Raw genomic sequence first — 16,389 nt, forward strand, 5'->3', positions numbered from 1 at the left:
AAATGTCATGTCGGTTTCTGTACACATGAGTAGATTTTTGACTCGACTGGACAAGCGACAACCAAATGAAACCGGAACAATAGGGAAAATATTCAGTTACACTTAATTTGAAGGTGTCATTGTTACAGAGTAATTATACATTTAAGTACTGAGTAATAATAATTAACTACATGTACTTACTATAGGGTAGGATTAGGATTTGCTTGAGTGTTAGTTGCATGTAATTATGCATTATTTACTGTTATTACTATTGTAAGTGCATGTGACCTATGTAACAAAGACACTGTAAATAAAGTGTTACCAAATATTCATAAGGTTGAGCATGCTCAATATCTTTCATCACCTCAAGAGCTTTTGTCTGATATTAAAAAGCCAGTATAGAGATTATGTATCAAAGAAAACCGGTACATTTATTCCATTTTAGAAGTATCACGATTATTACTGCCCATGCCTACAAAAAGCAAACGTAAATAATTAAGCCAGACTTACTTTCAAAATCTCTCTCTCTCTCTCTCTCTCTCTCTCTCTCTCTCTCTCTCTCTCTCTCTCTCTCTCTCTCTCTCTCTCTCTCTCTCTCTCTCTCTCTCTCCTGTTCTAAGTGAATGGGAGGGGCGCATAAATCCTCGGAGTGTATAAGAAGTGGCGTTCTCACAAGAAAGGATTTTACACAGCAACTTAGGACGAACGAAATGAGCTGCCCCAGAGCTGCTACAAAATGCTGGATGGACACCTTCTCCTGGGATGGTTATCATTTACCATTATAGTGCATCTGATCAGCTTGCCTGGACCGAGCACAGCTTACTTCGGGTAGGCAGAAGCTTTAAATGTTTTCCAAGCTTCAGGTTTTTTTCAATGAATAGACGAATTGACGAAAGATAGATGTGAAATGATGAATCAAAGATCATAAACAAAAAAAGACACCGCAATCTAGGGTGAAAGTTATGTAAACTTCTCTCCGTAACAACCTGTGGAGTTGCGATTTAGTGTGAGTATTGTTCTCATTAACGTAATGTTTGCATGAAGTCTCCAGTTAATAACTTATTTATGAATTCATTAATGATGCCCCTATTTACAAATGTATTAAATACTGCATATCAGGACGTTTTATACATTTCTTAGGCTAGTTCAGTGACGGGCAGGTACAAGCCGGTCAGGTTCGTCTTTTTTTTTCATAGATGCTTGTAGAGGAATGAAACTAGACACGAGCCGTTCTACACAGCTGTTAACAATAAAGCTACGAAGATCTCTAACCTGGTGGCCAAAACGTCTGTTAAGATCGCAGATAATATTTCTTCATCCAGCATAAACACTCGCGCCCATTTTACTCGCTCACTAAGTTTAATTAGCGCAAGTTCAAGAATGTGCGTTGAATTTACAGTTTCCCCAGTTCCCCCATAAACATTCCCCTAGCATAATTTTAATTGAGGTAATTGTGATACAGTGGGAACGCCTTTGGAATGTATTCCTCTATGACGCGTTCATTTCTGCTTATTGATATTCTTCCATTACGCGCCTTTAGCGGTCACACCAGAACTTCATGTTTCGAGAAACATGTGTTTCACCTTTAATCATCGCTGTGAGCCATTGTCACTTGCATCAACAAGTTTTAAACCAAGTTTGGAGGGTAAAAGTAGCGAGGTTGACTGCTATTAAACTCTTATACGGACCCAAAATGTATTGCTGGTGTAAATATAATTTAAAAAAAAAAAATTATGGACACACTCCAAGGACAGGTGGCCGTTTAATATTTTCCTGGTGTTTTAACCCAGTCTGGCTGGATCTGTAGTGATGTATTAGGTTTTCACATTCAACAACTTCTCCACAGTTCAAGACATTGTATCATTATTTCTCTTGGCTCCATGGTGAAGAGTGATGGAAGATTCTATGTAAAAAGGTGTGCTAAGGAGAGGATATTGTTAGGGCAAATCAAGGGCCAGGGCGGGAGTGGCTCCCTCAGGCCCCATTGAACATTATGAAGCAGTAAACCGGTTTGTTGGGCTGCAGTGGTTGTAGATTGGGTCTAAGCCTATTCTACCCCCTCTTAGGAAGTCAATAAATTTAATAAATGCTGGCCCGTGTTAGCATGGGTGGGATAGTACTTCATACAAAGATTTATAGTCTCCATTATTTGATCTGAAAGATTGTTACCAATTGCAATTAGCCTCTTAAGAATATTTCCCCTTGTTTTTTGGCACATTACATGGAAAAAGATAAACTACAATGTCTGATAATGAGCAGATATGCAGTGTCAAGAGGCTTCGTCTAATAAATGCCTTGATATTTTTAACATTCAATTTGTCATGCTTATGTGAGGCTAAATAGCCATTGTTTAAAAGTATTCACACTTTGCCAGTTTCAGCACTTTGTCTACTTTGACGGAAATTGCTTGTACTTCCATGTTATCAGGTCATGAAAACAAACTATAGGAAACTCATTAGTGATATATTTCACTATGGCATTATGGGTGTTCTTTCTTGTCTCACACAATGAGTGTTAATTTTTGAATGGTGATATGGGTGTCATTTTCCAGATAGCTAAGAACTCCACAGTCAATGATATACAGTCAATAAACAAACTTAAGTCTTTTCAACCTTGCCATTCGTGCCAGAGCCAGCATGAAATCATTATATTTTGACATGTTGTCACACTTGCTTCTACTAAAGTTCAAATAAATACCTTCCATGAAGCACATGCCGCATCTTCTTGGCACTGATTTACTTAAGTAGAGGGTCAATGTTGCATACCCAATTTCCCCAGTGCGGTGGAGCATATGTGAAATCTAAACACAGTCTCTGTTTGACCTCGGTCTGCGTCTCTGAGGGTTGGGTGGGATTCCTTGCCTAGTTGAGCCGCTGCTGAAATTGTCATCCTGGCCACAAGAATGCAAAGACTTAGTTTTTTACCACCCGTCCCATCTAGCCTGTTGCGGCAGGTGCCCAATGTTTGTTTCTGCTGTATCTCGTTTTAAAAAAATCCCAGAGAGACCAGGTTTGGATGGTTGGGGACAAAGTAGTGATAGAACATTGAATGTTCCTGGGAAACAAGGCAATATGAGGGCTGCACACTTTTTGTCTCGGTTTAGAGCTCACCTCAAACAGCCTGAAGAAAGAAAGGGGAAGAGGTTACATGCTGGGAAAACATAAGGAAAATAAGCCCTGAATATCCATGGAATGAGATTCTTTTGTGCCTGGCTTTGACAAGTTTATGCAGATCTCCTGTGGAAGCCAGACTGGGGTCACATGTGGGGAACTGCTGCCCCAAATGTAAACCTGAATCGAATTGAGGGAAGATTTTTCCGACTTTTGTGTGAGATGCTGGTTATTCCCACCTTAATTCTTGTACAATGTACAAAGGGCCTACAATTTTTATTATGTAGAGCCCAAAATGGTTGCATTTGTATATGTATTGGATTTATTATTTATGACGTATGAATTGTCTTCTGTGTTTTTTTGTTTTTTTTTGTCTTTTAAGGAGCTGTTTACACCTGGTATTAAGATGTATGTCTATCGGATCACAAGTGGGCGATGCTAAATACAGGTGTTAACAGGGTCTAAAATATTTTGAGCTTCCAGAGGTAGTTGTAAACGCTTGTTTTGTCTGTTAGATCTGGAAAAAAAAATACATTTGCTCTCCCATAGACCCTCCCCTCGAAGAAATCAGGACAAAAGTCGTTGAAAGTGGACAAAAGAGATGGATTAAAATGCCAGGTGTAAAATGTCTGCCTCGTCTACTTGTGATCCGATTGACCAAAACGCATCTTAATACCAGGTGTAAACAAGGCCTAAAAAAAGACCGGTGAAATATACTTAGACCTATTAGCAAGAAACAATTTAATTTCATAAGTTGATTAGAGTTTTATAAGGTTAGAGTTTCAGACACTTTTCTAGTAGATTAAATGCGGTTGCACTTTAGTTACTTACTGTACATGTTCCAAAGCCCTGCGTTAAAGATGTTGGCTGCAACAACATGCATGTGTACATTATAACCCTGTAATGAGGGCTCAACAATTTGGTGTCGTTCCGTCCCCCAAAACCCAGCCAGAACAAGGTCAGAACAGGCCCAAGGCTTCTACAGTATTTCCTTTGGAAATACTGTGCTTCTCGCACTCAGCCTCTGGCTTCTTACATTTCTAGATAGGCTATGCATCACTCCTCATGTAATTCGTTTATTCTGATTTGGTTTAACTAATTAATGAGTCATGATTTGTCAGAACCTGCCCATCAATAGGTACAGCAGTACTTGCAGTGCTTGATGTTTCCACCAGGGGGTGCAGTCACTACTGTAAAAGTGCTCGGCTCTTCAGTCATCATCTGCTCCTTTATAAAACCTTAGCACAGTGGGAAATGAGTGGTAAAACAGATATGAGTACCGAGAGCTGTGTGACGAGGATACAGGGAAAAGGTAAACAGAGCAGCAGTTTTATTCAAAGGTAGTTGTGGTCAGTTTGATCTGTTTGCAATGGCATTTTTTGGCCACAGCTCACAGGAAAGCCCCTATACAGAAGCAGTTTGCTGCATAAGGCTTCAGATTTAATCTCTTGACTAGACTTGTGCTTGGGAATGTTGATGAGAGCTGCTGCCTGTGCTGCGGTGGATCGCCTTTCAGTGCCAGAGAATAGCAGTGTCTGCAACTGAAGATCTTCACGTGACCACTTCCTTCAGAGGCTGTATACACGCACAGACAATTTACTGAATCAAAATTAAAATGCCATTGCTAACATTTAATTTAACAGACACATAATGTAAAGGCACAACCCTACAAAAGTGTGTATCATTGCTGGACAGCTTAGCATAGTGTAACTTTTGTACTATAAACACACTTAAGATTACCAACATTTCTTTGGCTTTCGTGACATTTCAAGTAACCACTTGAAAAACAGAAAATCCGTGTCTCTACATTTCAACCGGTTTGTTTTTCCTCAATGGCTTTCTTGACAAGCTTTGAGAATGGCTTCTCCCACAGGAGTCATCCCAACCCTGCCTTGATTATATGGTATTATTGCTCTGGGGAATGTCTTTAAATGTGTTTGGCTCACTTGCATCCAAACGGCTCAATATTCTGGTAGCATGGATCCAACCACAGCTTGGAGGTCTGCCTCAATTTTTTAAGAGAGGGCGGGTCCGTTCCTACCATCAGCTGTGTGCTTTGTAGATATGTAGGCTGTTGTTGGAAATGCAGTGATGGGCATCGCAGACAGCAGCACAGCCAGGCAAAACCGGAAAGCCAATATGGAATCTGAATAGCTTTTGGTGGTCACGGATTGATGAAATGACGTTAATTAGTGGCACTACCATGTCATGGGTTTTCCGTCTCCCACCACAGACTGTTTTCCTCTACAGAGGCCTTTGGGTGGACTGTGGGCCAAAATGATCAGTGACTACAGCCAAGATTAGATGACTAAAAAAACCATAAGATGACTGTAAAAACCCTGAGCTATGAACCATACATGCACATGTATTGCATGGACTGGGTGTTGCTCTCAAAACAGTAGACAAGTCAAACCCAGAATGTACCTTGATGGAGTTCATGCTTTTGCCGTTTCATTGTGCTTGCATCAAACAAAAGTTTTTTTTATTTAAGTTGCATTGCTTTTTCATTTAGTCCATTAGAGCTGCACTGCTTGATGTATAACATGACTAAATAAAACAAACAAACAGATACAACAACAGATCCTACACAGTCATGCAGCAAGAAGTCAGGTTGGATGTATTTTTATAAAAAGACGTCTTTGTAAATTATGGTTTTATTGATGGCAGATTCATTGATTGTCTCAATAGTTGTTTTTGGTAAGGATAGGTTAAGCGCATGACTACACTCAGTCTTCAGTCTTTAAGGCTATGTTTACACTGAAACGATCTGAAGAGAAAACGCAAAAGTGGCGTTGCGTTATCACTTTTTATTCTGGGTTTAGACGAGCGTTATGGGGGGAATCTGCGTGCGTATGGTGACGCAAATTGTGTGAAATTTGATGTAGTATGCACTCCAGGCGGCTAGGTGGCAACGTGAAGCACTGAAAGTGAAAGAGATGCTGACACTGTTTTTCATGTTTAATACGGTAAAGCTGCTGTTTTAACCCTCGGTGCTCTTCGCATGTCGCTCAAAAATGACAGATTTTTTTTTTTTTTTTTCAATGAAATTAATGCTATATTTTAGTTTGATAATGTTTTGTTATTTTCCTGTACTGGCGCATGCCTGTGACGTAAACGCGTACGCGACGCCTTCACTGTCTAGCAGACTTTTGCGTTTTTACCATTTTTACCCTTTAGACGGGAACGCGATGGTGGAGCGTTTTTAAGATTTCCACTCTGGAGGGTGGTTTCACTTTTTTGTGAAAAGTTTGTTTTTGGCTAATTAGGGGTCCAAGCACCAAAGTTGCCGGAACCCTATTGTATTTGTACTGATTTTCGAAATGCTCCCGACCACTAGAGGGCTCTCGGAGCACAGTAAAGTTAGTTTTCCTTGCCACTGTTCTATTGAGTCGGCAGTCTTACAAAGATATCAATACCAAGATTAGTTTTAACAGTATGTAACCATTGTATATCGCCATGAAATAATAATTTTAAATAACTTACGTGCACTATAGCTGATTATTTGAATGCTTTTATGTGCTACCACGGCGAATGGGAACGTCTAAGGGAACGTCTCCTAATTCCATCAAGTGGTTAAAACTTATCATTTATATTCATTAAAATGACCTTATGTAAAATGTCGCTGCAAATTTCCCCAAAGGACAACGTGAATTTGATCCCGTTAGTCCAATTTTGAGATCGCTGCATTGGTTACCTGTGCATTTTAGAATTGAGTTTGAAATTCTTCTTTGTCTTTAAAAATCATTAAATAATCTGGCACCGAGCTATTTGTCTAAATTACTCTACAATCCCACACAAAATCTGAGGTCCGGTGATAAGAGATTTCTCTCTGTCCCCAGATTGCTATTAAAGCATAGAGGAGATAGAGCCTTTGCTATTGCCGGCCCTAGGCTGTGGAACAGCCTTCTGGCATATATCAATCGGCACAGGCTTTAACTGTTTTTAAATGATGTCTTAAAACCTATTTTTTCCGTTAGCTTTCAATTCACTGTGAGCTTCTGTCAAGAATGTGTGGTTTGCCCTGTGTTTTTTTGTTTTGTTCAGCTATTTGGTCAGCTTTTTGGTGTTGTTGTTGCGGTTTTAAAATGTGCTAAATAAATCAAACAAACTTGAATTAATATTTCATGTCGATATCTTTGTTAGACTGCTGACTCTGGTAAGGACAATGGTAAGGAAAACTAACTTTACCGTGCTCTGAGAGCCCTCTAGTGGTCTGAAAAATGTCCATTGTGTTGTGGCTTGATTCTGTTGTGTTGTGAACTTATGTTTGCTTTTTAAATTTCATTGTGTTGTGCTCTACTGGGCCACCGTATATGGCAGCCTATAGAACCATATGGTAAAAAGTTGTGAAATTTGGCACACAGATAGAGTCTGAACAATAAACACAGCAAATTTGGACTCTACCCTAATCCATCTAGCCTAGCGCCACCAACTGTCCAAATTTGCACTAATGTTTATGTTAAAACCTAATGTTAGGTTAATAATGACCCGTAAGGGCTTTAAACCAAATTTTTATTTTTGTGCTGATTCCTTGGCTCAAGATGATTGACGTTATGATTTTTTTCCCGCCATTTTTAATTTTCTGAAAACCTACATTTTCAAACTCCTCCTAGATAGTAGCTCTGACTTTCACAAAATTGAACCAGATAATGTTGACCATGCCAACAAAAAGTTATGGAATCTGAAGTAGAGATGAACCGATTGATCGGCTATTATGCTCACGCTCAATTAAAGTGAAAGCACTTAATTTGTACCCTGGAAATACAAAGTTCTCGCGAGAGCACAAGTTGAATTTGCTCAGCGAGTTACTCTGGTGTCGAGTAATAATGCTCATTAAATATGCCCCTCTATCTGAGCTGAACCAATCACATCGGGTTATCTTATATAGGCGGGCCAGAGGCGAGATGACATTAGTCATTAGTAAACATTGCAAGATGGCTATGGATGAACACCAGTTGTTTGAAACGGCTTTGGGCGCTACAATGAAAGTTTAGACTTGCCTTTTTCTCTAAAAGAGGAACAGAAGATCCTTTGCTTTGCAAGAAGGAAGTTTTTGCTGTTTTGCCGGCCGGATACGGCAAAAGAATAGTCTACCAGTTAGCTTCGCTCAAGTTCGAACCCGAAGACAGACATGAAAGGCGGGGAACAGAGTAGACGTGATAAATTTGAAGTTGCAAAAGAAAGAACGCCTTGGATCAGGAGGTGAGGTGAATTAACAGACTGCAATAACCTGAACTTAAGTTGGACCCAACTTTTGTAATCAACCAAATTTAATCAAATTTTCCTAAGTACTAGATGTGTTGGGCTATTTAACATGACATTTTAATTATATTATGCTGAAATGAACGAAATTACTCTAAAAAAAGATTTGTTCATTTTGCTGAACGAGATTCAAAGATCCGAGTCAGTAAAACGATACCATTGATACAATCAATGGTAGCTAAGCATATGGGGCTTAGCAGAGTCCTGCACGGGTTCCGGGTGACCCGTAAATTTTGCTCAAACGGGTGAAAAAAATCCAACTGTGTCGGATACGGGTGCGGGTCGGGTCGGACACGGGGAAACGCGGGTCTAAACACGGGTTCAGTGAGATGCGGCGCCTTGTAAAAGGTCCAAGTGATCTGAGGGCGCGCGCGCTTCCTGGTGTGTGACGTGTGTGCAGACTGGTGCATAGATGTATACACTAGATGTCGCCTTGGCTACGGCAGTTCATTGGAACGAATGTCTTTAATGCGAAATCTAGTGTATACATATCTATGCACCATTCTGCGCACACGTCACACAGAAGGAAGCGCGCGCGCTCTCAGATCACTTGGACATGGCTTTGTTACAAGAGGTAAAAACGATATAAATACTGTTCGTTTTCTCACACAAACCGCTCGTTTCGTGTCTTAGGCCATCAATGTGTACTTACATTTACGAGTCACGGGTTCCGGGTGACCCGTAAATTTTTAATTTTTTTCCATGTTTCATTTGGACTTCTCTGTGCATGCTCTTTGAGGTGGACCCCATAGACCTGCATGATATGACTTTCAGACAAGAATGGTTTGACCTAAAAATATAAAAATTGAAAATACTGTGGAAACAAAGACACCTACATCTTGGATGTCCTTGAGGTAAGCTAAAACATATCAAAAATTAATTTCAAAGTGAACTATCCCTTTAATGCAAACACAGCCACAGGGAAAAAAAATAATATTTTTATTAAATAACATTTGAAAACCTGTATAAACTGAACACCAAATAACAATATTAACTATTGAGAGGTGATGACTCGTTCATGAAAACGTCACAAAGAAACGGGAAAAGTAGCCTAATGATTATTGAATAGGCTATATAGGCCTATGTCAAATATAGCCAGGACAGGAGACAGAGCTGTTTTCTTTCGTTTTGAATTGTTTTGTTTAAAAGTAGGCTACACATTTCAAGCTTTCTATATGTTTCTCAGGTCTGTGAGGCATGTAGCTTATACGCTGAGTTTCGTTAATTTCCAGTTCATGCGCCGTTGATCCGCTCCGTGTCCTGATGCCTGCTATTAGGCTACTTCTTATTTATTAAATTCAGACAATTGGATATAAAACATAATTTAAAATTAAGATAAAATTAATACAAAACGAAATTCAATTTAAAGAAAGGCTTTATACAGTAAGAAACTTATAATGAAGTGGTCAATAATGTCTGCCTCTGTCTCCCGACATATTGCACAACGTATGATCTTAGGCTACTATGCTTTTAACTTCTCATATAATTAATATTGATGAAACAATATATAAATATATATAAAATTGTGAAGCTGATGTGCTAGACGAAATTGAATTGTTTTGTGGTAACACGTTAGCCATGTAGGCCTAGGCTATCGGCTTTTTGACAGCTTCGGCTGTTGTCCTTGTGTTAAGGCAAGCCGCCAAAGGCAATACAAATTTGAAAAAAGTGTGTCTATAATGTGATTGACTAAACTGATTTTATTTCGGGTGCGGGTCGGATCTCGGTTCTATTTTAAGCGGGTCGGGTCGGGTTGCGGATTTTAATTAGTGCTGCTGTCGGAAAACGGGTCGGATGTGGTTTTAAGCCCTGCGGGTACGGGCGGGTGCGGTTTTACAAAATCGGACCCGTGCAGCTCTCTGGGGCTTAGTGATACGTCACCCCGTGTATTGTTGTGATTGGTTGTAGTGTTAGCCAATGGCGTGCGATTTTCATTAGTCGACACCAGACCATGAATCTTTCAGATTTAGGTCTTGATTTCCTGGCTACATAATTTGCATGTCTAGTGTTTTAACAAGAACTGGAATAGGATGTGCCTATGTCAGAAAAGAAAATATCTCAAAAAGACTAAAACATATTTATAGAAAATTTATCAATTTAAACTTGTTTTTATTATTCAGTTTGGGCAATATGGTGTATAAGTATATGGTGCTCCCTTTCGTTGTCACTTCGAGTTACGTCGAATGACGACGAAATGGGGTTCGCTTAGAAGCCTATCCTCTTCGAACAGTACTGGTCCAGCATTTCATTCGATGCCCCGGCAGATGAAATCTTGTCTATCGCCGCATCACAAGGTGGGCGTGAGTACGCTGGAGAAGACTCGGCTGTGCTGCCTCCTCCGGGTGTGCCAGCATTGTCCGAGTCTGAACCAGAACTCTGCCATGCTTCCCCAGGCAGTCGCGAGCATTGGGCTTGTGTGGAACCCTCCGCCATGTCCCAAGCGCTTAAGGCTGATGATCGGTTTTTGGGGACGCACCGGCACACGTCGGCCGCCCCCAATTCCTTTCTTCCTGGACGTGCATGAAGAGGTCATGAGATTACTCAGCGGCCTCTTCCGCCTTCTCTGCCCTCGATGAGGTCGCGGCCAGTGGGTACACTGGGGTTCCCCCTGTGGAGTGTTCTGTGGCAAGACAACTGTGTCCCCACAGCGCCTCCACTGGCGTGGTGGCCCTAAGCACCCACCCACCCCAAAGCATGTAGGTTTTTGTCTACTCCGGTGGCAGAGATCTATAGAGCTGCGGGGCTGGCTGCCACCTCACTGCATGCTTTGCCCATCCCTCAGGTCTACTAGGCCAGGGGTGCTCATTGCTAATGCATGAGGGTGGGGCTGGTCCAGGGCTCTTGCAAGAGCTGCGTGCCGCCACCGACCTCGCTCTACAGGCGCCGAAGGTGACCACACGCTCCCTGGGTCAGGTGATGTCCACATATGTGGTTCAGAGACAAGAACTGGCTTAGTCTGGTTGATATGTGCGAGGCTGAGCGAACCCGCTTCCTCAACTCCCCATATCCCAGACTGGCCTCCTCGGCGGCGCAGTCGAGGACTCTGCCCAGAGTTCTCGGCCGCCCAGAGCAGACTGAGGCTCTGATCCCGCGGCCAGCTGCTCAGCCGCCGGCTCAGCCGCCTCAGTCTGCTCGCCGCCGAGGGCGCCCTCCTGCGACACTCCCCGCCGGCCCTAGCAGCATCCTTCACCCAGGCCGTGCCTGGAGGTAGTCGCAGGAGGGCGCCCCAGCCCGTACCAGCCCCGCAGCAATGCGGTGCTCCCGTTACGGGCAGCTCAGAGATGGGTTGCAGTTCTTTCTAGGAGGTGGTTGCAGGGCCACTCCTTCCCCCGGTGGTTTTGCCAGATTTGCTGAGTAGGGTTACGTCTTCCTGCCACTTCCGCTGTACCGCTGGAACAGCCGAGTTCAGCCTTGGCTCCTTCAGCGAAGAAACATATCTGCATGTTGCCAGCTCACTTCTTTTATACCCACGTGGTGGGGTGGAGTTATGCTATGCAAATTCAGCAGACCCATGGCATTTGCTTGCCATTGGCTCGTTTTATTACTGTTCGAAGAGGATAGGCTTCTAAGCGAACCCCATTTCGTCGTCATTCGACGTAACGTCTCCGTTCCCTACTCAGGGAACGAGGGTTACATCCATAACCGAGATGTTTTATATATATATAAAAAAAATTGAAATATTTGTGTGTGCTTTAAAGTGCTTAGAATTTTTTTTATCGGAATCGGCTAAAATTGGTATCGGCAGGTACAACTCAATGAAAAATCGGAAATCGGAATCGGCCTAGAAAATTGTAATAGGTGCATCTCTAATTTCAAGTTGATTAGTCAAACCATTCTTGAATGCATGAACATTTTTTGATGAAGAGCATGCCAAAATGAACATGAGGTTACCTGAGGATTACCTAAGAATACCTGCTAGTGGTCAGGAGATATGAAAAATGCCTTTTTTTCCTCACAACTTCAAAATTTGTCTCTTTAGATCTGGTGCAGCATGCCAAGTCTTTGATACCAAATGGTCACCCATTGTGGGTGTCGGCCATTTTTAATTTTGTCGTAAAATGCCGTATTTTATGAAATCTTTAGTGTATCATTACAAAACTTGGTGTGTGTAATTGCGCCACGCCCTGAAGGTAGTGAAAAAGTTGAGATAGCGCCACTTTGCAGTCAAATTATAATGGAATTTCAAAAATGCGAATAGCTTTCAATTACTTTAGTCTATTTTAATGAAACTAGTGTTGATTAATCCATTGATTAGTTCCGAGAACAATGATACCACTTACGTCACGTTTCAAATAACTTGGTCATGGTCATGGTCTGAAGATGATATGACCCAACTTGGTGAAAATCAGAACAACTGACTAGGAGGAGTTTGAAAATTAGGTTTTCAAAGGAATTCAAAATGGCAGACAGCAATTTTCAACCAAATGTAATCTCGGTACGAATAAATGGATTAATACCGAAAACAATGATACCAATTACGTCACATTTGGTTGAAATTGCTGTTTGCCATTTTGAATTACTTTGAAAACATACTTTTCAAACTTTTCAAACTCCTCCTAGTCGTTCTAGTTGTTCTGATATTTTTGTTCATATCATCTCCAGACCATGTCTTAAAGTTATTAAAAACTTTTTGATGGACCATTCTTGAATAATGCATCAACAAAATTGTTGGCATGATGCCAAACTCAAAATGAGGCCCTGTCCACACGAACATGGGTATTTTCAAAACCGCAGATAATTCTATGAGGTTTGGCTGTTCGTTCACACGCTCACCTCACACTGACCACACAACATCAATTTTGAAATAGCGCCAGCTATTGGTCAAAATTAATAAGCAATTAGGGTAACACTTTAGACATTCTACTAACTATAAGTAACTTTGCAGCTACATGTCAACTAACTGTCATTAAAGAATTAGTCGACTGTCTGCTTAATATTTGCTAACACTTTATTTTGTTGGTCCCCCAACAGATATTCTACTGACTATAAGTAACTTGGCAACTACAAGTCAACTTATTCTCCTAACCCGAACCCTAACACCTAACCCTAACCTAACAGTCTACTACAGCCTACTAATACTCTAATGAGAGTTAGTTGCCATGTAGTTGAAAAGTTACTTATAGTTAGTAGAATGTCTAAAGTGGACTATCGAAATAAAGTGTAACTGCAATTAGTACCATAATCATAGTGATTGTATTTGTGATTTTTTTTTCCCAGCCATTTATCCTAATATAATCTAAAAATGTCTTTACTCATTATTGCAGTTGACTCTATGGCTGCCCATTGTTTCTAGCCAGTATATTTGTTTCAACAGCAAGCACTCTTGTGCACGAAGCATAGTAGAGCATGCTGAAAACACACTGGTGCTCCACTGGTTAGCCATGCCTTTGTGCCTGAGGTTGTTGCGTGCTGCGCTGTGCTTCACAATCCCACTCTTCTCAATGGGGATATCTGTGAGCCAGAGGATGATGAAGACTATGATGATGGCCCCCCTGAACCCCACAACCTTGAAGCAAGAGTGGGAGAACATGTGCGGGATGTGTCTGCTCTACCTGTAAAACATTTAAACATTTTAAAATTCATGTCAGCATTCCGTTTCTTGCCATATTTTATTTCATATTTGTACAATTACATGCAAATTTTTGTTGTAGCTTTATCACTTTTGTGGTGTAGTGGGCTAAACCACTGAACTGATTAGCAGAATCACAAACCAGGTTGCTGGTTTGGTCTCCACAGCCGTCACCACCAGTGTGTCCTTGAGCAAGGCACTTTACTCCTGGTTGCTCCAGTGGGATATTCCCTGTAATAAGTGTGCTGTAAGTCGCTTTGGATAAAAGCATCTGTCAAATGCATTAATGTAAATGTCATTTTTGTAAATCATTTTTCTGAAATAATCTCGGGCACAAACGCTCAATAAAGCTGATTATTTCTTAAAGTTGATTTCTTCAAGGTACTACTATCATATAAATGCATACATACATTTCATACAATTTCTATTTGGGGGACTTAAAGGTTTAGTTCACCCAAACATATAAATTCAGTCATTATTTACTGGCCTCGTTGCGTTGTTCAATCTTTTTTTCTTTTTCTGAACACAAAAGTTGATTTTGGTCAAGTGTGTCCTGCTGTTTTCTGTTCATACAATATTAGTCAATGGAGCCTGACTTCCAGAAGCTTCGTGAACATTTTGATGATGCTATTGAAATTCCCGAAAGTCAGGCTCCATTGTATGAACAGAAACCAGTAGAACAAACGTGACCAAAATCACATCCTCAATGTCTTTTGGTATTTTTCTAGAAGCTCTCGCTAGCTCTGGGCTCACTGAGGATGAAAAGACCACAGCAACATCCGGGCCAGATGAGGCACAAAGGACAGGTGGAGTGATTGAGGGTCTCGTCCATGGCACTATACCATTTCTAGGATGCTGCTGTGGGCTCCCCATCATCAGTGCTCTCACCAGTCTGTGGACATTTCAAATCCTACAAAAATGCAACATTAAACAAAAGTAGTTTTTAATAGCACAATATCATTTGACTTCTATATTAGAAGTAACAAAATGATCTTACTTGATATTTTTTTGTTTCAGGTTTTCTATTTAAAAAAAGAAAATCCCCCGTCACCCTGCCTTGCAGGCCCTGCTATACTACAAAAGCTCTGCAGCAAATGCACATAAATCAAGAATGAGAAAAGTGCTGTAATAACTACAATAATTTAAAATAAACTACAGCTTTAGATTTAAATATATATATATATATTTTTTTTTTGTAGTATACTACTCACTCATTTAGACCAGATTCACATTACCTTTGAGATGTATGAGCACAATACTACATTTATATGTTGAGGTTGTTGCTGATGTGTTAACTTACTTTTTATTCAACATAAATGCTAAGCCATAAAACAGCAGCCATATCACCCTCTATCCCAAGACTGGTCGCCCACTGAAGCTAAGCAGGGCTGAGCCTGGTCAGTACCTGGATGGGAGACTCCTGGGAAAGCTTGATTGCTGCTGGAAGAGGTGTTAGTGAGGCCAGCAGGGGGCGCTCACCCTGTGGTCTGTGTGGGTTCTAACGCCCCAGTAAAGTGATTGGGGACACTATACTGTAACAAGCACCGTCTTTCGGATGAGACATTAAACTGAGGTCCGGACTCTCTGTGGTCATTAAAAACCCCATTCTGGTAAAGAGTAGGGGTGTAACCCCGGGGTCCTGGCCACATTCCATCCAATGGCTCTTGCCAATCATGGCCGCCTAATAATCCCCATTCACTGTATTGGCTCTATCACTCTCTCTCTCTTCTCTCCACCTATAGCTGGTGTGTGGTGAGCGCACTGGCGCCGTTGTACTGTGGCTGCCGTCGCATCATCCAAGTGGATGCTGCACATTGGTGGTGGTTGAGGAGCGATTCCCTGATATGATTGTAAAGCGCTTTGGGTGTACAGTAGTACATATAAAAGCGCTATATAAATTCCTCATACATTCATTCATTCAAATGCTTCTCATTTTATCAACAGTACTAATGGACAAATAAAATAGATAACTAGATAACTTATGTTTAGCTACTTTATGTAGTTTTGTTTATTTACATTACTTACATTCATCTAATTTTAAGCAGTGTTGAAAACATACATCACTCAGATGTCTATTCCATGTTGTGATGTGCTTATCTTCAATACTTATCGAAGATTTTCCTGTCAGATGTTAAATAAACCATATAAATCTTAAAGACACGTACTAAATGTCTATGTAAATCCACTTTGGAAACATACATGTGCATACTGAAGCTCCGCTGTTAGCATAAAAAGTGTTTTTACAACAAAAATTACAAATATACTGTCTAGCGTATTAATACCTACAACAATTCAACAGTTTACTCCATGGTAGTTCAACAAATGCAATTTTAATACAAGGAACCACATTTTTGGTTTATAATACTCACATTTGAAAACACCCGTGTCACGTGTCACTGTTCTCCTCCATGTTGGATAATGACGTATCCTCTCCCGTGGCCTTGTGTGAAGGCTGGGATAGAAAAGTAT

At 40.9% G+C, this 16,389-nt stretch overlaps 1 protein-coding gene across 1 annotated transcript in view; it reads left to right on the forward strand.

Annotated features, from left to right (window-relative positions):
- The first annotated feature begins 636 nt into the window (after positions 1 to 636).
- Positions 637 to 16,389, forward strand: part of wnt9a (wingless-type MMTV integration site family, member 9A) — a 65,604-nt gene continuing 49,851 nt past the window's right edge. The window contains exon 1 of the mRNA XM_079612264.1: positions 637 to 807. Coding sequence (XP_079468390.1) covers positions 716 to 807 — 92 coding nt within the window. The 5' untranslated portion in view covers positions 637 to 715. The remainder of the gene's footprint in view (positions 808 to 16,389) is intronic.

Source organism: Phoxinus phoxinus, assembly GCF_949152265.1.
Source record: "Phoxinus phoxinus genome assembly, chromosome: 5".
Lineage (NCBI taxonomy): Eukaryota > Metazoa > Chordata > Actinopteri > Cypriniformes > Leuciscidae > Phoxinus > Phoxinus phoxinus.